Source organism: Mustela nigripes, chromosome 11 (assembly GCF_022355385.1).
Source record: "Mustela nigripes isolate SB6536 chromosome 11, MUSNIG.SB6536, whole genome shotgun sequence".
Taxonomy (NCBI): domain Eukaryota; kingdom Metazoa; phylum Chordata; class Mammalia; order Carnivora; family Mustelidae; genus Mustela; species Mustela nigripes.
Window position 1 is genome coordinate 36,390,974 of NC_081567.1, and position 22,100 is coordinate 36,413,073.

The 22,100-nt window shown below is 56.9% G+C and overlaps 1 protein-coding gene across 1 annotated transcript; it reads left to right on the forward strand.

The window, feature by feature from the left end:
• Nucleotides 1–3,442: 3,442 nt before the first annotated feature.
• Nucleotides 3,443–21,796, forward strand: SLX4 (SLX4 structure-specific endonuclease subunit; the record flags this gene model as incomplete). The annotated part of the gene is made up of 14 exons (XM_059415890.1): nucleotides 3,443–3,815; nucleotides 5,215–5,439; nucleotides 7,362–7,551; nucleotides 8,402–8,614; nucleotides 10,553–10,761; nucleotides 10,849–11,165; nucleotides 11,703–11,934; nucleotides 12,432–12,520; nucleotides 13,364–13,510; nucleotides 14,160–14,329; nucleotides 15,285–17,536; nucleotides 19,281–19,380; nucleotides 19,902–20,318; nucleotides 20,745–21,796. Coding segments are annotated over 14 exons (5,328 nt in total), but the record flags the coding sequence as incomplete, so codon positions are not given.
• Nucleotides 21,797–22,100: the final 304 nt, after the last annotated feature.

Sequence of the window (22,100 nt, forward strand, 5' to 3'; positions counted from 1 at the left end):
AGCGAGCACAGGCAGACAGAATGGCAGGCAGAGGCAGAGGGAGAAGCAGGCTCCCAGCCCAGCAAGGAGCCCGATGTGGGACTCGATCCCAGGATGCTGGGATCATGACCTGAGCCAAAGGCAGCTGCTTTAAGATTTTATTTATTTATTTGACAGCGATCACAAGTAGGCAGAGAGGCAGGCAGAGAGAGAGAGAGGAGGAAGCAGGATCCCCGCTGAGCAGAGAGCCCGATGCGGGACTCGATCCCAGGACCCTGAGATCATGACCCGAGCTGAAGGCAGCGGCTTAACCCACTGAGCCACCCAGACGCCCCCGAATTGTACACTTTTAAGGAGTGAATCCTACAGTGTTCCGTCTCGGAAACAAACCCACCTAAAGGTATTCTCGTGCTCCCACAGCTGCGGCTCCTCCCGCGCTCGCAGTCTCAGTGCACGGACCCACACCGCACTGCGGACGCTCGGCCCGGAAGCTGCGAACGTCAACACGAACGCCTGCGTACTTGCCCAACGTCCACCCGGGACCACGCTCACTTCCCCTGAGGGTTCCCGCGTTCTCCCAAGGGCTCCCCCGGCCTCCAGTCTGGCGTCCACAGGTCCTTCCGCACGTGCGCCGACGTCTCCCGAGCGCCCGCGGGCCGGGGCTCCAAGATCCCCAGCGCCACCGCCCGCAGCCACAAGATCCTCAAACTGGAGGCCGCAGCTAAGCCCTCCGGCGACACGTGACCGCGCACACACGCCAGCCCCGACAGCGGCCCTCTGCTCCCTCACGCGGCCCCCGCCCCCGCCCCCCGGCCTTCCGGCCTCCGTACGCCCGCTACCACCTCGGCCAAGAGGTTGTCCCGCCCCGACCTACCGCGCTCGGCGCGTCTCCCAGACCCTCCCTCCACACGTGCGCTCCGAGGGGTCGTCCCTCCCTCCGCAAACATTTCCTGTGGGCACCGTAGGGGACCCAAACTGCAACTAAATACTGCGGCGGGGCCCTCAACTTACTTTGCCTGGTCCTTAGCATTTCACAGACTCCGCAGGGCGCCGCGAACACCTGAGGCCACCACAGCCTCGAGCACAGCCCTCAGCCGCGCGCCACCTCGAGCGGTCCGGAAACGCTCTCAGCTGCGCGCCTAGATCGCAGAGGACGACGGGAAGCGGGCCGCTCGGGCCGCTCCGCGCCTGCGCGGGCGCTGTCCTTCGCCGGGAGTTAGGGGCGGGGACGCCGGTTGGCGCATGCGTAGGCGCGAGGCTCTCCGTTGAGACGGTGCCTCGGCGGCGCCGGAGGTAGGAGGAGTCGGGCTTTAGGGCTGGGAATCTGCAGTCGGGAGAGGAGGTCCAGTCACCTGGGGCTGTTCTCGCTGTCGGGGGTGACGGAGAAGAGCCCTTCTCGCCCGCGGTGGAGAGAGGCAGGAGCAGCGCTCGGGTGGAGGGGGCTGGGGCCGCCTGGAGGGAGGAATGGTGAGGAGGGGATTGGGTACCCAGCGGGTCACGGCCCCGGGGGTCAGGCTGGCGATCGGAAGTCGCTGCCTGGCTTCGTAGCCTGAGTCCTTGGCAGCCCTCCCCCAGGCCGAGCCCCTCCGGCCGCTTGCGGTGTGTCACCGGGTCGGGGGGAGCGGGAGGGTCCACCCCGCGCTGCCCACTCATTGATTCGGCGCCTGCTGCGAGCCGCGGGTGCCGGATGGCGTAGACGCAAGTCCCCAGCCCTCCGGAAACTTGCAGATTCCTTTGGCAAATACTGAGCGAGCACGTACAGGAGGTGGGCTGTTGTCGGACTAACGTCACAAGCCCTGTGGAGACTCCGCGGGGTGTGGATGGTGGAATCTGCACTAGCTCCTCACGTCCCACGGGCTCGATTGAGGCGCCCGGACACCGATCCCTGCAGCCGTCTCTCTCATTGTACCAAAGTCTTTGCGGTTGAGTGATGGAACAAATGTCGAGCTTTTTTTTTTTTTTTTTTTTTTTTAAATCAGGTGTCTAATCAGCCAAAGAGAATATGGAGTAAAATAGATGAGTCTGTGCCCTCAAGTTTTGAGCTTAGTAGGGAACAGATAGTAACTGGATAAAAATGTAGGGGCCAATGCCCTAGAACCACCCGCTTGGATTTGATCCCAGCCCTGCCACTTCAAAAGTGGTGTCAAGTTGAGCCAGTTCCTCATTCTTGTGCCTGACTCCTTGCTGTGAAGGGATGACAGTAGAGTCCATGGAAGAGGATTGTCATAAGGGTCACATGAGCTAGACTTGTAAAGCAATTAGACCCATACTGGCATACTGTGCGCATTCAATAAATGTTATTACAAATGACTGTAATTGGTGATAAGTACAATTGTGATGATGGAAAGTAATGGGAGTGGAGAGGGTCCCCTTGGATAAAGGATGAGGGGAAGCTTCTCTAAGGAGGTGACACGGAAGAGGAGGGTGGGCCGGCCATGTGGAGTAGGTTGCAGGTACGCCTGTCTGCCCGGCACAGGAAAAATAGGTGATTAGTTGGGCTACTCCCATGGAGGAGATTGCACTTTTCTGTCACTGGGTCATTCAGTTTTGGTTTTTGAATCCCGCTAAACCGTGCCAGTGTAAATAATCATGCCCGTAAGACCAAGGTTTTGCAGTGGTCACCATTCCGGTCACCTGAGTTTGGAGAGCCAAACCCTTTTTGGTTTGGCAACATTGCTCACATAAGTGATGGAGGAGCCTCCTGTGCTCCCGTCTTGTTTCCTCCCAACCATTCACATGTGTATTCTCTCCCTTGGCTGCCTCCCTCCCTCTGCACATTAAGTTGCCTGTTGACAGGGCCTAAGAAAGAGTTTTTCTCCATTTGGCCATCATCTGGTTTCTGCGGTGACTCACCTTTCATGGGATTCATTCCCCAGATTTCAGTAAAAACAACATTCTTTCAAGATACTCATGTTCTTTCTTTGATGGGTGTTTAGATCCCTCCCCCTGTGTTGTGTTGTGATATCCTGTAAGACCATGAGTTTGTGTTCACCAGGCTGTCCTATTTGACACAGATAATGTTATTCTGAGTACATTGCCCATGCTCTACATCCTCTTGTACCTTCCTGGAAGAAATGGCATAAAATGCAGTGTCTGTCTCATTACATTTAGATGTGTTTGGTTTTCTACAGATGTGACATTAAACGAACCAGTGTGCTTCATCACTGTGGAGGTCTTGGAGTATCACTTGAGCATGGAGTTCATATGTATCCTATCGCAGAGGCCTCCGCTGGACAAGAAAAGCTCTCAGATGTGAACTTCAAACGTGCTGTTTAACAGGGATGCAATTTGAAGAAAGGCATTTTGGATCTTTATGGAGGGGAAAACACTACTTTTTGCTCAGTTGTGTAAGCTCTGCAGGTGTCCTAGTGAGAAGCAGAGGGGAGCCATAATGGAGCTGCTAGTCTGAAGGAGACGCTGCCAGGCTCGTTCCCAGACCCCCAGAGAGACCTCACGCCTCTGACGACCCCCTGCAGGCCTTCAGGCTGGTCAGATGATGGATGAGTCAGACGATGATTTTAAGGAACTCTGCGCCAGCTTTCTCCAAAGGGTGAAAAAGAATGTCACCAAGGAAGTGTCAGGGGAAAGGAAGACACAAAAGACCTCCAGCAGCACTCAGATAAGCAAACCGAAAAGGACCAAACCAACTGCCACCAAGGACAAAGCCCTTCAAGGCCCCAGGGAGAAGAAGACTCGTTCTGGCAGCCAGGCCCCAAGGACTAAAAAGCAAGGGGCACCCGAGTGGCAGAGGAGTGAACCCGCTCCCCCTGAGAATGGAGGGGGAAGTGTGCTTGCCTCTGCTGCGCTCCAGGAGGGTGTGCAGAGCACCCAGACAGGTAACTGGGCCAAAACACCTGCGAGGATGTTTCCAGAGAGGAAACCAGAGGGGACTGTATTGTTTTAAACCAGGGGTCAGAAAACTTTGTGAAAAGGGCCAGACGGTAAATTATTTGGGCTTTGCAGCCCTGGTCTCTGTTTGCAACTTCTCAACTCCCCAGACAATCTGTCAGCAAACAGATGGGCTGTGTTTCAACCAAACTTTGTTAACAAAAAACAGGCAGCCCCCTGAGGACCAGAGTTGACCAATTCCTGTTTTAAACAGGGGTCGTACAAAATAGAACCTTTATGTGAATTTTCTACATGATTATGTTTGGGGCCCTCTGCCCTATTAGAGTTTCCTATGAAGGTTTACATTATGCATTTGACACAGGTCACATGAGCTGAAAATAATGCTGCTTCTCTCATTGTCTTGAATTCCTTCCAGGCGGGTAACTGGCAGTGGTGTGGCCCAGCAAAGCTGCTTGAAGGCAGTGGGAAGCTGCCAGATAGGTGGAACGCCCGGGAGAACCTTCAGGTCCTTCCTTTCTCCTCCGAACACCTTTGTTCTTTTCTTTTCCTTTGTTTGCTTGAAGCAGGTTCCTTACCTGCTGCCCTTGGTGTACCGAACCGTGTGTTTAACATACATTGTTCAAGCAGAACCGAGAACCAGCCTTGCACAGGATCTTTGGGCGCCTGTGTTCTGTTTCTAAATACTTCTCACCTTCACTTCCTGATCTTAACTGGTGTTTTTTACTAGTGCGGTCAGCATGATCTCTCAGTGGAATAGTGGTGAAGAATGAGCTCGCAGAGACTGTCATAAGGCGTGTTACTGAAACATCATTGGTCCTTCAGGCCCCTTGGGAGCAGTGAAAGCTACGCATGATTCCTCCAGAAACCGCACCCCCACGCACACCTGCGAAACTCACATAAACCTGCCACGGGCTTTACGAAGCCTCACCAGAACCCAACTGCGGACACCAAGTTAGAGGAGAACTTATGACCTAGGAAGATAAAAATGTTTGTCGTTAATATTTCTTCAATAACAACTTTATAGAAAGAATTCATGTTCTATGTGCCCTTCTAAAGCGGGCAGTTCAGTGGTTTTAGTGTACTCGCAGAACTGCGTAAGCATTACCATGGGCTCACTGTAGAACATTTCTTCACCCCACAAAGAAACGCTGTGCTTATTAGCAGTCACTCCCCATGCCCGATCCTGTCATGGGTATTTCCAACAGGTCTGTTTGTATTACTGCCAATGGTAAGGTTACTGATAATCAGTCCTACTCACACTTGGGAGTTAAACCTAAACTAGTTGGTAAAGGACCCCTTGAAACTTGGGTCCAACCTGTATCTGATGGAAGGGGCTTTGTTTCTCCAGCTAGAACAGATGCCTGTCAATGTTTCCCTCTTTGCCAGAGGCTTCTCCGGACAGCAGCTCCCAGCCGGCTCCTTCCTGTCTGACAGTGATGGCTCCGAGTCCCTCCAAACCCCGGACAGCAGAGCTGGTCCTCCAGCGAATGCAGCAGTTCAAGAGACCAGACCCCGAGCGTTTGCTGCGCGCTTCGGAAGGGTGCTGTCTGCAGGCTGCACTGGCAGAAAATGCCCCAGTGGGCCCTCCGGAGGAGATGACGGCGGGGAATGGTATGATGGGAGTTTTGTATATTCCCGTCCGGGATGGGTTCGAACTCTGCAGAAGGGGGGCCGGGAAAGAACGCGTATTCCTTGAGTTGCTGGTGGGGGTCAGTGCTGTGCCTGGCACTGTACTTTGGGCACTTCACTGTGTCTAGCCAGAGAGTGAAGGGTCCCTTGGGTCGTTTCTCACTTAGCTTCTTTGACAAGGTATGTTTTCCTCTTTTTATTATGAAATTTCTCACAGAAAGATCAAAAAGAAATACTCCCAACGAACCCCCATACCCTCAACCTGTACGTTAGGATTGTTAACACTTTACCATATATTTTCTAGATCTTTAAATGTGTATGATTCCTCTGTACCATTCAAAAGTAAGTGCCAGACAGGATGGCGCTTCCCCCCACAGATGATCTACATGATCATGGTGCTCTTGTCTCGCCTGATTCCATAACGTCGCCTAGTGTCCAGTTCTTAGCAACATTTCCCCACTTGTCCCAAGGACAGCTTTAGAGCTGGTTTCTTTTTTTCTGAGCAAGGATCCGCCAGAAAGCCAAGTCTCACACACTGCATATGCCACAGTTCAGTAGACTCTTCAAGTCTAGACTCTAGAACAATCCCCTTGTCTTTTTTTTTTCATGATACCAACTTTCAGAAGAGTCTGGGACAACTGTCTAAATGTCCCATTTTCTAGATTTGTTTGATTGTCTCCTTGTGGGGTCACATAGCCACTTCCTGTAGCCTCTGATTGTATCACCGGCGAGTGGACCGGATGGCCGGGCGGCCCCATGTGAAGACAGCGCGGTGCCGTGGGTGTAGCTGCTGTGCGCGGCCCATTGTACTGCCCCAGAGGCACGTCAGATCCCTGGTTCTGAGCTTTACCCCCTAAACGACATAAGCCCTCTTCGTTGGTGAAAATATACAAAAGGGCAAGAAACGGGCAGAGACTGTTGACGGCCCAAAGGCTAACAAGTATGTAGTCTCCTAGTAGCATGTTTGCATCCTGGGGCACCGAGGAGGACCACCCAGGCAGTGACGGGACAGCTGCTGTGGCATCAGTCCCGGCAGCACCGATAGGGTGTGTCAGAGTTGCTCAGCCGCGACACGAGCTTTTGCCCTACACATGACTCAGCTGTTCCCATAGATTTTCATGGCATACCCAGGAACGCTTAGTGCTTAGGACAGAGAAGCCATGTCTTTGTCGTTGTTTAAAACTGGGCACCAAAATGAAGTGTGATCCTTTCTGGCCTCATTCCTGTGACAGGCCACAGGAATATTCAAGAACTGGGGATTTATGAAATTCTCCAAATCCCCCTGTGAGTGCCTAGGGTCAGCTCCAGCAAAATCAGATTTGGCAGTGGGCCCTGCCACTCTGGGGCTGGTCTCCAGGCCAGAGTCGGTCAGTCCATCCTTTTGTCTGATGCTAGGAAGGAGACTCTGCATTTTAAGAGAGAAAGACATTTCGCTTTGACCTGGTTCTTCTAGGATGGGCGAGCTTAGGAAGGGTCGTAGCAGTAGGAAAGGCTGAGCTTTGAGGAGAAAACCTAGACTTACTGGGATAGGAGCCTGGCACGCCTGAGATAGATGACTTCAGCAGAAGTGGGAAAAAGGAACAGCAGGCTCTTCAGGAGCTGGTACTCAAACAGTGGTCCTGCACCAGCAGCATCTCCTGGCCTGTGGGGAGTCTCGGGAGGCTCCACCTAGACCGCAGGGATGCGAAGCTGCATTTTAACAAGCTTCCCGGGGATTCTTAGGCGTGCTAGAGTCTGAGAATTATGCCCCGGGAGCCCTGTTTATGTCTCCCCGGACGATACCTGCAGGAGGCAGAGTGGAGCTGGTCTGCTCTCTCTGCGCTGCCTCTGCTGTCCCTGCACTCTGACAGGCGCTGCGGAGCTCTGAGGGGCAGCCCGTCCTCACAGACTGTGCCTCCTCACAGGGCCTGGGCCCAGGCTTCCCGCCACCGAGAGCGATGCTGCAGTGGCCTTGGCCCTGCAGCAGGAGTTTGGGGAGCAGCGAGCATCGGCTCAGGAGGCTGACCTGGAGGAGACGGGCTTGTTCTTCTGCCAGATCTGTCAAAAGAACCTCTCAGCCATGAATTTGACACGAAGGGAACAGCACGTGAACCGGTAGGAGCAGCTTAACTGTCACCGCTCTGGGGTCACCTCTCCCGTGGGTGTGACAGACCCAGGGGAATCTATGGTGGGACTCTTGGGACACCTGACCGTGACCATAGCACTTTGGTGTCATCCTGTCCTTACTGGTTTTCCAAACGGCATGCTATTGAGAGAGAAGTCCCGTAGTACACAGTTCATCCTCTTAAAGTTAACAACTCAATGGCTTTTATTGATTATATTCACAGAATATCCCCTCTGTGCAGCCATTACCAATGTCCATTTTAGAGTATTTTCATTACCCCCACGAGAAACCCTGTCCCCGTGCGTGCTCGTTTTCCCTCCCCTCCACCAGCCCCAGGCTGCCACTGGTGTCCCGTCCGCGGATTTGTCTGCTCGGGTTGTCCGTGGAATCACATGCACGTCGCCTTTGGTGTCTGCCTCCCTTTCCTCAGCACAGTGTTTTCGAGGTTCAGCCGGGTTGGGGCATAGGTCAGAGTTTCATTCCTTTCTACGGCTGAGAAAGCCTGTCTGACGGGGAGACCATGTCTTACTCGCCCGCTGCCGTGCGTGTAGTTTCTGCCTTTCGGATGCGGGCGTAGAGCGGCACGACCGTGTGTTTCTCGTACTGCTCTCACTTCCTCGGGGTACAGACTCTGGAGAGGGGTTGCCATTGTCAGATATGTCCTTGTTCCCGTCAGCCAGCTTCTCTAGCAGAAGCAAAATTGAGGGTTTGGAGGCCAATGGCAGGCTGCGTGGAGGAGCTGGCTCCGGGAGAACAGGCTTGGGCCCACGGCCTGTCCATTCTGACATGGACGCACCTCACCAGGGAGAGGGTTCTCCTGTATTGACTGTCTTCCTCCAGGTGCTTGGATGAAGCTGAAAAGGCACTGACACCCTCCACACCTCAGATCCCCGAATGCCCAATTTGTGGCAAGCCCTTTCTCAGCCCGAAGAGCAGAATGAGCCACTTGAAGCAGTGCGCGGTGAAGATGGACATCGGCCCCCAGCTCCTGCTCCAGGCCGTGCGGCTGCAGACAGCTGAGCCTGACGAGGCCAGTGGCACACCGGCGTCGAGGTGAGCCACATGGAAAGGAGGAAAATCAGAATACTCTGTTTTTTTATTTTGAAAGCCTTTTGTGGTGTTAGAGAACCATAGAGCCCTAAAACCTTCCTGCTTCTGGAAATGACACATTTGAGAAGGAAATCAGGCACAGTCTCTGCCGGGACTGAGGAGGCAACACATTCTGCACCCTGAGGGCTTTCAACTGGTCCTTGTGTGCGCGCGCAGAAAAGGACTGGTTGGCCTGGTTTCCTGAGGACCTTCCCAAGATTGTCCCATTCTCGCGGTCCTACCGGTGTCCTCTGGAGTGGGGAGGAATCTGGTAACGCACTTGACCGTGTCCATTCACCCATTCCTGTGTGGCATGCCATGGCTTCTGCCCCCATGCGGCCCGTGTCTCCCATCCACAGAAGAGGACTCAGCATAATTCACAGAGTTGGTAAGACAGAAACACAGGCCTTTTTTTTTTTCCTTTTTTTTAAACGTACATGAATTAAATTCTCAGGTGTTTCAATAGGAGGCCTACTTGCTCCGTTGCCAGGAGCAGGTCCTTGGCGAGCAAATCACAGGCACACAAGCAGCTCCATTCCCCTCTGTACGCACCCCGGCGCTGTGGACGCCACGTTACGGGGACAAGCTGGTGCAGACCCCGAACTTCTGTAGGTTTGAGATTTCTATCCTTTGACAGCTGTCAAGAGCAAAGGGAAGGCCAAGGGTGCTGGCTCTGTTTGTCCTGGCCTCTGCCTTGCACGCAGGTTATGGGCATTTGAGCCAGGCCTGTGGCAGGAGTCAGGTGGGCCAAGGCAGATTCTTGCTGGTGAGCCTGTCTGTCTCGTAGCACATCAGCACTAGCATCTCGGACCTGGAAGCCCAAAGTTCCTGGCACAGATGCTCTTTAAACCATGGGTTGCCTTTTGCCAGGACTGGATGAGAACCACCTACTCAGATGAAGCATAGCTTCTTCAGTACCTGGCATGAGAAACAAGATGTGTGGGTCCGAGGCTTTGCACTGCCTCTGCCCGAAGGCCACGCCTGGGATGCATGGAGCTCTGGGGCAGTCAGATGCTGGCACAGCTCCTGGCCTTCTGGGAGGCAGTGGTCATCAGGTGGGCTTCCCAGGAAGCTGAGCTGAAGTAGGGCTTGTTTAGATCTCCTGAGCGATGCCTGAGATTCTGGAGCCGTCCTGGGCCCAGGAACAGCATGAGTCTGTACAGGGTGCTTCCCAGAGCACCCCCACAGCTGGGTTGGGCTCCCAGTTTCTCTCTCACTTTTGCCCTCCTATTTCTTGCTCAGCCTGTTGGGGTTCACCAGGCAGTCTAGGTTCCCCAGCTGGAAGCTCCTCTAACTAAGCACACCTCCAACCCAAAGGAGCTGCTGCCACACGCTGACCTCCGGGCCGGCTGACCTTGGTGGTGGTCGCAGCTGGGAGGCCTTTCCTTCGAGCCTTGGGCAGAAGCAATGCCCACAGGCCCCTGCAGGAGGGGAAGGGATCCTGTCAGGGCCAAAGTGGGCAGGACTGCCTGAGGGACATCTGAAGTGTCGATAGGCAGAAGGTGATGGAACCCAGGAAGCTGACTCAGAGCCACTGAGTGCAGCTCCACCGGAAGGGTTAGGCCACAGCTGGGGTGTGCGAGGACCACTCACAGCTTTGGGCACCTGCCAGGAACTTTGCAGGGTAGCATCACATGGAAGGACCCAGACCCTCCCCTCTCTGGACCACACTGAACTTGGCCTGGGATCGTGAGGTTACACGAGGCAACAGGATGCTGTTTGGGACTCGCAGTGAACGCCTAGAGTGGTCTTTCCCTCTGATGGGTCCACGTTTGTGCCTTTTCTCTCCCCACCATAAAGGAGAATGGGTCCAGGCCTCTCCCCTCCACTGAGGACACCCTCAGAACAGGAAGTGCTCAGACCTCTGGCCTCACTGACTTTTCTGTTTGGCTGCCTTTTAAGCTTCAGCAATCACATTGGAGGTCTGAAGCGGAAGGGAGCCCCCAAGAGGAAGGAGCCACAGAAGAAATGGAAGGTCAACGAGCCCGAGGTGCCGTCCGAGGACCTGCTGGTGGCCATGGCTCTGTCCCGGTCTGAGATGGAGCGGAATGCTGTGCCCTCGGTGCTCAGACTGGAAAGCGCTTTCTCCGAGAGGATAAGACTGGGGGCAGGTAGGTGTGGCCCCCGGCTCTGCCACCACCGGGGCTCAGGGTGTGTGGCAGCTCTGTCACTGACCCTATGCTTCTGTTTACCTTCAGAAAAGAAGAGTCGTAAGAGGAAAGCACTTGTATGCCCTCCCCCATTGTTAGTCCAGGACCTGGAGACCAGAGGGAGGCAGACAGAGGACCGAGTGGCCCAGCTCTTCGCAGAGGAGATGGAGCTGTCCAGCACGCCGCCACTGCCCGCGAGCAGGATCCTGAAGGAAGAGCGGGAGAAGGCCGGACGGCATCTGCAGTCACCTGGGGGAAAGCAGAACTTTTTGTGGGAGGGCAGCGCCCTGACTGGGGCCTGGGTTCTGGAAGACTTCTACACCGCAAGCCTGGTCCCTCCCATGGTGCCCCAGCAGCCTGCGAAGGTGGGTCCTCCCCTCTAGGCACACAGGTGGCTCCAGGCAGAGGCTAGCAGCCAGGACGGCAGCCCTGGGCATCAACAGAAAGTCCAAAAAGGAAGGAAGGGTGGGAAGTTGGGCGTGCCGGCTGAAGCATGTTCCTCTGTACAGCAGCTGATGGCTCTCCTGGGAAAAACAGGAGGCTCTCCTGTTCCTGGAGTGTGTGAGGGCGTGTTTGACACGCATTCTGGGGCCTCACGCCGGGGGATGGTGTCATCCACCCAGTGCGGCCCAGGAGCCCGATGAGCCTGCTGCGGGTAGGCCTGGAGTCACTGCATGCTTGAGGCCATTCAGATAACATTAGGGGACAGCACCCTCTGGGACTTCCCCGCAGTTGTAGATGGAACAGACATGGCCTCCAGCGTGACAGAGGAGCCTGCTGAGAGATGGTGACGGGAGGAAGCTTCCCAGGGTTGCTCTGGGCTGTGGCTGGCACTCTCAGAACTTTTGTGTGGTGGCTGCAGCCATGGCCACACAGTCACTCAGCCTCCTGACTTCTTCCAGGGTTGTAGCCAGGAGCCCACGCTGCCGCCTGATCAGCCAGAGCTGGGGATGCAAACGCCACCCGCTCTCCCCAGCGCTCCGCCTGTGGACCATGGCCCCAGGAACCTATCACCCTCTGCCAGCCAGAGAGAGCACCAGGCCTTGCAGGATCTTGTGGACCTGGCGAGAGAGGGGCTGAGTGCCACCCCGTGGCCCTGCAGTGGGGGCCCGGCACGCTCAGGAGGGGCCACAGGTAAGACCCTGGATGGGACACCTGGGCCAGTACTGCCCTCCTGGCCCTCCCTCCCCACAGCTGTGACCATGACCTTGTAGCCTGGGGACAGTCGCTCAGATTCAAGGTTCTCTGGCTTGTCTTCATATGGTGGGGAGAGTGCAGTCTCTATAAGTGCTTTCCCTTTTCTCCTCAAAGATGGATGTCGTACAGGTGAGTCCATCAGTTTTCTCCAACTTGAACCGACGACAGAGCCCTTGCCCAGAGCCAGTGATCGTGCAGACTGTCCACTTTTACTACCTGTGTATCTCTGGGGCTGTGCAGCAAAACTCGGTGGTTCGCTCGCAATGAAGAAGCCTTCGGGTAAAGAGCATGTCTGAGGCGCCGGTCTGGGCCGCCAGTCTGTGGCGCTGGTCTGGGGCACCGCTGGAGTCAGCCAACCGATACCTGATGCCCCTTCCCGGAGACAGACACTGCTGGGAGGTGATGTTCTCTTAACCTGTCACTCCTTCTCTCAGGGATGGATATGTCGCCTACCGGCCTTCCACCGACTGGGTTTGTCCTGCCACCTGAGGAGAAGCCCCTGGACAGGGGCAGCCACGCTTCGGTAAGCTCCGGGTCTCCTCACCGAGCGCTGCGCGGCCCGGCCCTGCTCCCCACGCTGGGATCCTGGCCACCGCAGCGCATCCTCTGCTCTGTGTAGGGAGCTCCCACCCGGCCCCCAGAGCCTCGCACGAGTATGCTGCCCGCTCAGCAGCTGAGCTAAGCCAGGCGAGAGCCCACATGAGCCTCCTGTCCCCCTCTAGGGCTCTGCCATGAGTCTTCTATCCCTTTTGTCCTTGAACTCTCGGGGTACCTCAGTAGCCAAGCCCTGGGAACCTGCTTTGTCCTCAGAGCCTGCAGGGACCCCTGTTGCTCTATGAGGGGGCCTCGTGCCCCCAGAGTTTCATCCGTTTGTTCAGGACATGCAGGTCCTGGCTGGTCTCCAACTGAGAGTTCACATTCTGTGTAAGTGACACTCGGTTGGATCCATCCATTCCTTAGAATGGATGTCATTCTCTTAGTAGATTAGTATCAGCCAAACACTTACCCCAAGGTCTACCTGATGACCAAAGCACGTAGTCAGAGAAGGACTGAGGCTCCTCTCAGCCGGGTACCTGAATGGTCTGGGCTCAGGGTCCCTGCCTGTCACGTCGGGGCCACACACGGTGCTTGGGAAGTGCTGAGCACTGCTGCGTCCAATTCCTTGTCTCCTCCCTCCGCCCTGTGTCCAGCCAGGGAACTCGTTGGAATGGAATTTGAGAAAGAAGCTAGTGTTGTACTAGCATGTACTGCTGAGAGCCTCAGGGCAACAGAAGGGGGACCCGCATGGGAGCCCCGCAGACAGGAGCCCAAGGCACTCCTGAAGTCGGGGAACTTGCTGTGAGACCCATCTGCTCCCTCCCTCCAGCTCACCCTCGGTTTGCTGCTGGCCGACCTCAGAGCCATGGTCGATAACCCACAGCTGAGTGACGTCCAGCTTCAGACGGACCGCGGGGACGTGCTTTACGCCCACAAGTTCGTGCTGTATGCCCGATGCCCCCTTCTCATGCAGTATGTGAGTACGGTCCCCGCCCCTCCTCCCTCCCGCTCCCAGGGCTTCCGCACCGCACCTCCGGCCTCCTGCCCCCTTCGTTCCCCTCCGCGCCCCGCACACTTACACCCACCTCCCTCCCTCCTCTCAGTGCACCTGCTTCGGTGGAGAGACATGGTTGAGGCTAGGAAGCGGTGTAAGGAGATGAGCTGAGAATTGGAGAGCCTCATATTGCTTGATCGGTTGAATAAACCATCTTCCCCAGACCTGTCCAGTTTTCCTCTGTTTCCATAATTATGAAGTCCTGATTGACCTGCTGGCAGACATTTCTGTGCTGACCTGTGCCAACACCCATGAGACTTGAATGCGTGCTGTAGGAATTGAGTAAACCACTGCCGGTCTCTCCCAGAGAGGCCTCGTGCCTCTGATGTGTCTGTCGAGAGGGGACCAGTTGGGTGCTTGAACCTCTATCAAAGTCTGACTTTGCCAGCCGAGAAGTGTTAGGGCCTGACCGGAGTTCTTGACCAGCAGATGGGCGCAACACTGGCCAGTGCCAGTGCTGGGGACGGGCTGCATGGAGGTGTGGGGACGCACGGAGCCACCCAGGCCCTCTGTGTGGCCCCACGTCCTGTCTGGGAGGTCGTAACCCTTCTGTACTGGACTTTGTTCCCAGGTGAACAGCGAAGGCTTCTTCGTTGTGGAGGACGGTGACCCGCGGAGCCAGCGTGTGCTGCTGAGTGACGTGAGCACCGAGGCCATCCGCGCGCTCCTGCACTACCTCTACACCGCGGACCCCGGCTTGCCTCCCCAGCTGGCTCCTGACCTCCGCGCTCTGGCCCACAGGTCCGTTGGCTTTTCCCGTTTACCTCTGGTGTCTGACATTAACCAAAGAGCAGGTTGATGGCCTGCAGGAGGCTCAGGGCTGAGTCCTTCCAGGACCTGTTAACCCCAGGTGTATGCTCGGTGGTGACCCTGCCCAGGATGTAGTGACTGGTAGTCTGGCCAGAACAGACACTGGCAGGTGAGCCCAGCGCTGGCTGAGGACGGCCTCTGCCGGGTCACATGGCTCTTAGCTCCCCAGACGCTGCCACTCCTTGGTCGTTTGGCCACAGAAGCTGAATGGTGGCTGTTCTTTCCCAGGTCCCCGGGAACAGGAGTGTGAACAGAGCATAATGCCTGTGTAGCTCCTGGGGGTGTGCAGGCTCTCAGCTCATCCACGCCGTGTTGGGAGAGGCGGCAGGTGGCTCAGCAAAGTGAGCTGTTCTAGCTCTTGACAGGGCTAAGGGCCTCAGTCCCTGTGCTCGCGCTCGGCCCTGTCGCCCCTCAGCTGCACTCCTGGGAAGGGATCAGCGTGGCCTTCCGGGCCCTGAGTGTGCCGTCAGACCAGGGAGCCTTCAAGAAGGCAGCAGGCTGGTGCACTGCTGGCCCCGGCTGACCGGGGCTGATCTGGTGTCTGGGGTTTGCATCAGTCTCTGAGCTCTCGGGGCCTCCCAGGGCAGCAGACTCACCAGCTCTGCAGCACGATTCCTGTCACCGTCCACTCGGTGTGACACACCCCTTTGTGTTTGGGCAGTAGAGTTAGCGAACCCTGCCCTGAAGGTCCACAAGTCTCTTCTTGAGCTCTGTGGCCTGGGGTGTTGCCGGCTGTGCACGGGCACCGTCGCTGCAAGGGCGCAGGGAAGGCCCGGGCCAAGGCCTGGCTGTCGTCCCTGTGAGGACTCGCACCCCGGTCCTCACCAGCACTGGGCGCCTGGCTGCTGCCTCGCGGGGCACTGATGCGCGGCATTTCCTGTTGCAGGTTTGGGGTTAGCGAGCTTGTTCTTCTGTGCGAACAAGTGCCTGACGTGAGTGATTCGGAGGACGGACCGTGGAAGCAGAAGGAAGACAAGGATTGTGAAAGCCGCGCGGAGAACTTCCAAGAACTCTTGAGGTCTGTGTGGGTAGATGAGGAGGAAGAAGCGGAGGCTTTGTTGAAATCTGAGAGCCTTGAAGAAGACAGAGAAAAAGTGAATGAAGCAGAAATGGAAGAAATTTATGAATTTGCAGCCACTCAACGAAAGCTGCACCAGGGGGAAGGAGCTCCAGAGATTAAGGAAGAAGCTGACCAGACTGGGGACAATGGTCCAGTGTCTGCTCAAATCCTAGCAAGTGACCAGATCAGCGAACAGTCAGAAAATGCAGAACAAATGGAATCATCTGGTCAGGAAAGAGGAGACGCCCCAGCCACACAGAGAAGCATGAGACAGTCCACGCCCCCGCCACTCCAGGGCCAGTGTGTGGATGAGGAGAAAGCAGGGGCCCCAGAGGAAGCACTGGGTCGTTCTGGCTCCCCTCCCCCTTCTGGGGGCTGCAGGGAAGGGAGAAAGGAAGGCAGGTTCTGGTGCTCAGCTGATGCTCCTGAGGCCCGGCCGTGCTCATCAACTCCCAGAAGATGCCGTGGGCTGTCCCAGATCGTGAGCCATCTCCAGGAAGCCAATGGTATGGTCTTGGGACCGAGGACGGGGAGCCCCTGTGCCCCTGCTCCCCGGCAGACACCCCCGTGGAGCCCGTGCCTGTCACAGCCCCCTGGAGGCCAGAGTCCCGGCCCGTCACACCCTCGTCCTTGTCTCAGGGGCGAGTCACCCTCGCCAGGGCCCCAGCCGCAGGGCAGAGCTTCCTGGGTGACCTCCCAGGACTCCCCAGCAAAGCGGAGGAGGAGCAGGAGCCTCCTCACGATACTTCAAGATCCAGGCCTCCAGAAGGGTGAGGACCGTGGTTCCTTGTTGGAATGCAGAAATAAAGAGTTGCTGACTTCCCCAGAGAAGTCTCCATCCATCGACCTAACGCAGTCAAAACCTGCCTGTTTGAGCTCCAGATCTCAGAACGCTCCATCCAGCAAGAACGGAGAAGATGAGATTATTCTTTTATTGGATTCAGATGAAGAACTGGAGCTAGAACAAAGCAAAATAAAGTCAGGTTTTAATGGTCCCCTGGAAGGAAGGAATGTTCTAGAAGTAAGCCCCAAGTCTTCTGAGCTATTTTCTGTCATCGATGTCGATGCAGATCAGGAAATTCTCCAAAGCCCAGTGAGAAGAGAGGCTTCCCTGCAGGGCGGGGAGGAGAGGCCAGCAGGGAACCGGGGTTCTGTGGGGGGCAGAGGGACCCCTCGGCTGTCATGTGACCCCAAGAGCAGCCCCGAGGAGGACAGCACCACGGATACCTCATGGCTCGTGCCCGCCACGCCATTGGCCAGCAGAAGCCGGGACTCCTCCTCGCAGACGCAGGTAACAGGCCTCAGGTCCAGGGCTTCGGTGGACCACATGGCTCAGGTCAAGCCCTGGGCCCCATTAGAAAACAGGGGTGGGCCCAAAGCTGCAAGTAAGTCTTCGGTCATCACCCCCCAGATGTCATCATCATGCCTGGTCCCCACCTATGCAGGCAGCCCCGACAGCCAGAACCCTTCTAGGAGGCCCCACCCCGGGCGCCACCAGCACGGCTCTCCAGCTCCCTGTCCCGTCTCCGTCGGCCTCGCCAATCTCACCAGGCAGTCCCAGAAGCACTGCCCTCCGGGGCCCGGCCTGCTGAGTCAGGCCATCGCCAGCGAGGTGGTGGAGGTGGAGGACAGCGAGGATGAGCAGGAGGCAGCCTCGCAGCGGGCAAACAGCAGCCCCCTGCTGGACGGCGACCCTCCTATACCGGTGGATGAGTGCCACTGGCACGTGGAGCCCCTCTCACCGATTCCCATTGACCGCCTGAACCTCGAGCGGACCGGCCCCCTGAGCCCTGGCAGTCCGGGCGGTAAGGCCCGGGAGGCCCTAGAGGGCAGTGGCTGCCACTCCCCAGCCCTCCCGGCCACCGCCCCTGCCCGCGGAAGCTGCGCTGGCCGGAGAAAGTCTCAAGAGAAGTCCCCTCGGACCAGCTCACCTGGGAGCTGCAGACCGAGCTTTCTGAACTCCGCTCTGTGGGACGACTGGGATGGAGAGGACCAGAAGTCTCCAGAGCTGCTTCCTCCAGCCCAGACACCGAGCGCTGATGTTGCTGCTCAGAACTCAGAAGCGCTGGAGACACCAAGTGAGTAGTGGGAGGGTCGTGGTTACACTGCTTTACATGGAGGGGCTGGAGGGGGCAGTGGAGACAGTGTGGGGTGGCGGGGCTGCGGGGCCTGCTGGGCTGCGGCGAGCCTCACCCCACCCCTCTCTTGAGAAGGGAGGAGGGGCTTGCTCTCAGACCTGCTGCTTAGCCGGGTCCCATGACTCCTCGGGCCCCTGTTAAAAGCCCCCATCTGTGGACCCCACTCGAGGGCACTGAACCAGCGCTGACCTGGGTCACCTTGTGGATGAGCCTCGGAAACAGGTGCTCGGTGAGAGCCCCCCAGCACGCAACTGCGTTTATCTGAAATGTCCAGAGCGAGCGCATCTGTGGAGATGGAATGTAGACAAGCAGCTGCCAAGACGGGGGGTGGGGTACAGAGGAGAACTGGGGGTGTGTGGGGTGCGGAACCTCCTCTGGGGGCGATGAGGTTGCTTCGGAGCTGGAGGTGGTGGGTGCAGTGAATCAGAGTTTGTGAATGTACTAAGTGCCTCTGAATTGTGCACTTTAAAATTTTAGGTGAATTTCCATCCTGATTAAAACAACCCCAGACGTGGCGAGGGTTGGGGGTTGGCTGTGAACCTCGGTCCTTTATCGTCTACCCCTCCAAGCCCATGGAGGGGTGCAGTTTCCCAGCTCATGTCAGTCACAGGGGAGAGTCAGAGCCCCCAGGGTCAGCCCCTTGAGGAGCTGCTGCCCACGCCTGGTCCCCTGTCAGGCAGATGCTGGGAGGGCCGGGAAGGGGCAGGGTTGTGCAAAGCAGCCTATGGGCAGAGGACGTGTACGTGACCTGGTGTTCCATTTCCTCCCCAAATCCGAGACCAGCTGGGCATGACTGACCGGCACTCTCGGCCTTGAGTGGGGATCAGAACTGTCTGGAGAGCTTCACCCCAGAGTGGAGACCAGAATTTGCATTCTGGCCAGTTCCCTGGTGGTGTTGTGAGAACCAGACTTCAGAGCAGGGACCTTATTAGTCTGAACTCGAGGTGGGCTTCCAGGAGGTGGCAAATTTCTCAAATTATATAAAGAATTATATAAAGAATTTTGTGATTTTCTCAGGAGATACCCTATTTCCACTGGAGTCTCCCAAGGGCTGCATGCTCATAAAAAGGATAAAAACCAAAGTCCATATATTCCTACGTTGTTCCATTTGCCTTTCAAACACTGATTTCTTTTTAAAACAACAGCTTTACTGAGCTATTATGCACGTACCATGATGTCCACCCTTTAAAGTGTACAGTTCCGTGGTTTTTAGTCCGTGGACAATGTCCTGCACGGGGAGGTACAGGCTTCCAGTTAGGGAATGAGTAAGTCATGGGGTGGAGTGTAGTCAGTGGTGTCACAGCAGCGCAGGGTGACAGATGGCAGTCACAAAACAAGCCAGACTGCACAGTTACCTCAACGATGTTTTGCAGCCATCAGTGCTAGTCCCAGAACATGTTCCCGCACCCATCAGCAGTCAGTCCTGTGCCTCGTCCCCCCAGCCCCTGGCAGCCACGAGTCTGCTTCCTGCCCTGTTCGCACTGCACAACGCTGTGGCCCTAGTCACGTGCTGCGTGATGCTTTCCAGCGGGAAGACAGGGCCGGCGTCCAGCGGGGAAGGGGTGCAGCAGCATGGTGGCTGGGCTTTCTTCAAAAACACTCTTTGTCTTGGTGCTGCTGCTGAGCCCAGAAGAGGTAAATCCAGGTCCCCTGTGCTGAAACATGTTTCTTTTGTTTTACCCAGAAGGTGCTAATCGGAAGAACTTGCCCCCGAAAGTGCCCATAACACCCATGCCAAGGTACTCCATCATGGAGACTCCGGTACTGAAGAAAGAACTGGATAGGTGAGTGCTGGTCTTCAGACCTGCTCTGGAGCGGTCCCCGCCCCCCTGTACGGGTCAGGGCTTGGCGAGGCTGGGAGTTGGAGACCAGCGATGGGGCTCTGGTAGCAGGAGCTGCAGGGTGATGGGAGCCTTTGTGACTGCTGGCTCTCCACACACTGTTCCCCAGACTACAGGTTACCCTGAGACGCTGAGAGATGAGACCCAGCTGCCCCTCGGTTGGTAGATCTGCATGGGCCTGTGGACGGACATGGCCCTTGCCTTAACAGTCTTAATAGAGACCCCATTTTTTAGAAGAACACGAAAACTGTCATCCCAATCAGTGCGCCCTTCACCTTGGGCCCCAGAAGTGTTATCACTGCCATCGTCACTGAACCTGGGTCTGGCCCTTCTGGAGTATTCTCAGTTGGCAATGCAGAATGTGCTCACAAAAGTCAGGCATTTTAAGATTTCATTTACACAAAGCCATTAATTTGCGGAGAACTGTTTGCTCTGTGCTGAAGTTCACCTGTTTTCCCATTCAGGTTTGGGGTCCGCCCTCTACCCAAACGCCAGATGGTCCTAAAGCTGAAGGAGATATTCCAGTACACTCACCAGACTCTGGAGTCCGACTCGGAGAACGAGAGCCAGTCCTCCCAGGAGCCCCCGCAGGCTCTGCACAGCCAGACCCACGCCAGCAAGACCTCCAAGGCTCCCAGGGCCACTGGCCGTGCCCGACTGGAGGCCACTTCAGGCCCTCTTCCCCAAAGGTCCAAGGGCTCCACTAAGACCAAGGGCCCCCAACATCAGAAGAAACAGCCTGGTGGAAGCATCCCTCCCATGAGCTCCTCACCGGTCAGGGAGGGGCCTCCAGACCCTGATGGGGACGCCCAGCTCCCCGCCTCCCAGGAATCAGTGGCCTCCTCCATGGACGGCAGTGACAGCTCCTGTAGCTCACTAAGGTAATGGGATGGAGGACAGGGCCAGGGGCTTCGTAGGTGCCCTGACCCCGGGTCTGGGATTTGGCATAAGCCAGGCCTAATGCCAAGAAATCCCACTGTCTTCTGGATTGGAACTGGGAGACACCATTGGGGTGAAGGGCCATCCCCTGTGGGCCTCCTAAGCAGACCTCTGGAGCTCCTGTGTCCTCACCGCACAGGATGCTCTCTGGCTGCTGGCAGTGGACTATGGCCAAGGGTCGGAGCCTGCTCAGGCAGGTGGCTGGGGGGCGGGGAGCACGGCAGCCTGGAGCTTCCCGCCTCCCGGGGAGGCCATCCATGCTGGGGTCAGGCTCTGCAGGGGACACCTGCACTCCTTCCATCAGAGGGGCTCTTGGTCTCAGGTGCTGGGGAGGACAAGTGTCACAGGGTGTTTCTCGTCCCTTTCAGCTCTTCTTCCTGTGAGTTTGGAGCGGCCTTTGAGTCTGCAGAGGACGACGAGGGTGAGGAGGAGGGCAGTGCGTCCCAGGCGGCCGTGCCCGCAGCAGCCACGGAGGAGGCCGTGAGGCACTACATCCGCTCCAGGCCGGCCCTCTACCGCAAGGTCCTGCTGTACCAGCCCTTCGAGCTGGCCGAGCTGCAGGCCGAGCTGAAGCAGCACGGCATCCGTGTGGCCACCCAGAAGCTGCTGGACTTCCTGGACGCTCACTGCATCACCTTCACCACCGCCGCGGCCCGGAAGGAGAGGCTCCACAGGAAGAGGCGGCAGCCGGTGGGCAAGAAGAGGGGCCGAGCCGCCAGGCCGGTCCATCCCTCCGCATCACAAGCCGTCAGCGGCCTGTGAGGCTCCGCAGCCGCCGGCAGCGAGCCAGGCCTCCATGGCCCTTTCTGGGTCTGGGGACCGCATCCTTTCCCCATGAGAGGGGCCACGGCACCGCGCTGGGTCGGCTGTTCCCAACTCCATTTCCTGGGGTCGTGTTCAGAGCGTGGCACCCATGGCCCTTCCCTCTGTTGGTGCCCGCTGTCTGTCTCCCTTTAACCCCGCCATGCCCCCGGGTGCTTCAGAGGGCAGCAGGCGGGGTTCTTCAGACACACAGTGTCCCCATCCTGAGACGGATGCCCAGGGCCAGCTTGCCCCTGCCCTGCCTTCTCTTCCAGTGACAGCCTCCACTAGCACACCAGGTATCCACAAGCCTCTCGTGCCACCCGGCCTCGGCTGGCCCAGACACCTGTCCTTGTCACCAGCAGTCTCTAAACTAGGCAGTGCAGGAGGGCCCAGCACAGCTCTGAAGGCCCCAGAATCCGCATGTTGTTTGTCAACTGGCTCTGTCAGTGTGTAGTAAGGCTGTCTCTGGCCTCTGGAGTGGGCTGGAACACAAGTGACGGCCAGAAAGGAAGAAAAGTTGGGGTGTCTACATCCTTGTGAATGTCTCGTTGTTTTAAATACAGTGTGGTCCATTTTCTATGATGTGCAATAAAAACAAAAAGGCTTTATAAAAATCTTCCAGACGCTCCACTGTAGAAAGATAATGAGGGAAGCTGGCTGGGAGCTTCACCCCCAGCTCCCTCACTGCCCCCACACGCGAGTCTGCGGAAGGCCTTTGTGCCTGTCCTTCATTGCAAGGGGTGAGCCAGGTCTGCTGGCTTCTCATGTCCCTTTGGTTCTTAGATAAGAGAGGTGTGTTCATCCATTCGCTCACTTTCAGACAGCCCCTTGCTGTGGCCTGGGACCCAGCCCTGTGACCCTGGGGATTGTTACAGATACAGCCTTGGGCCTGCCCAGACCCACTGAGTCAGGATCTGCAT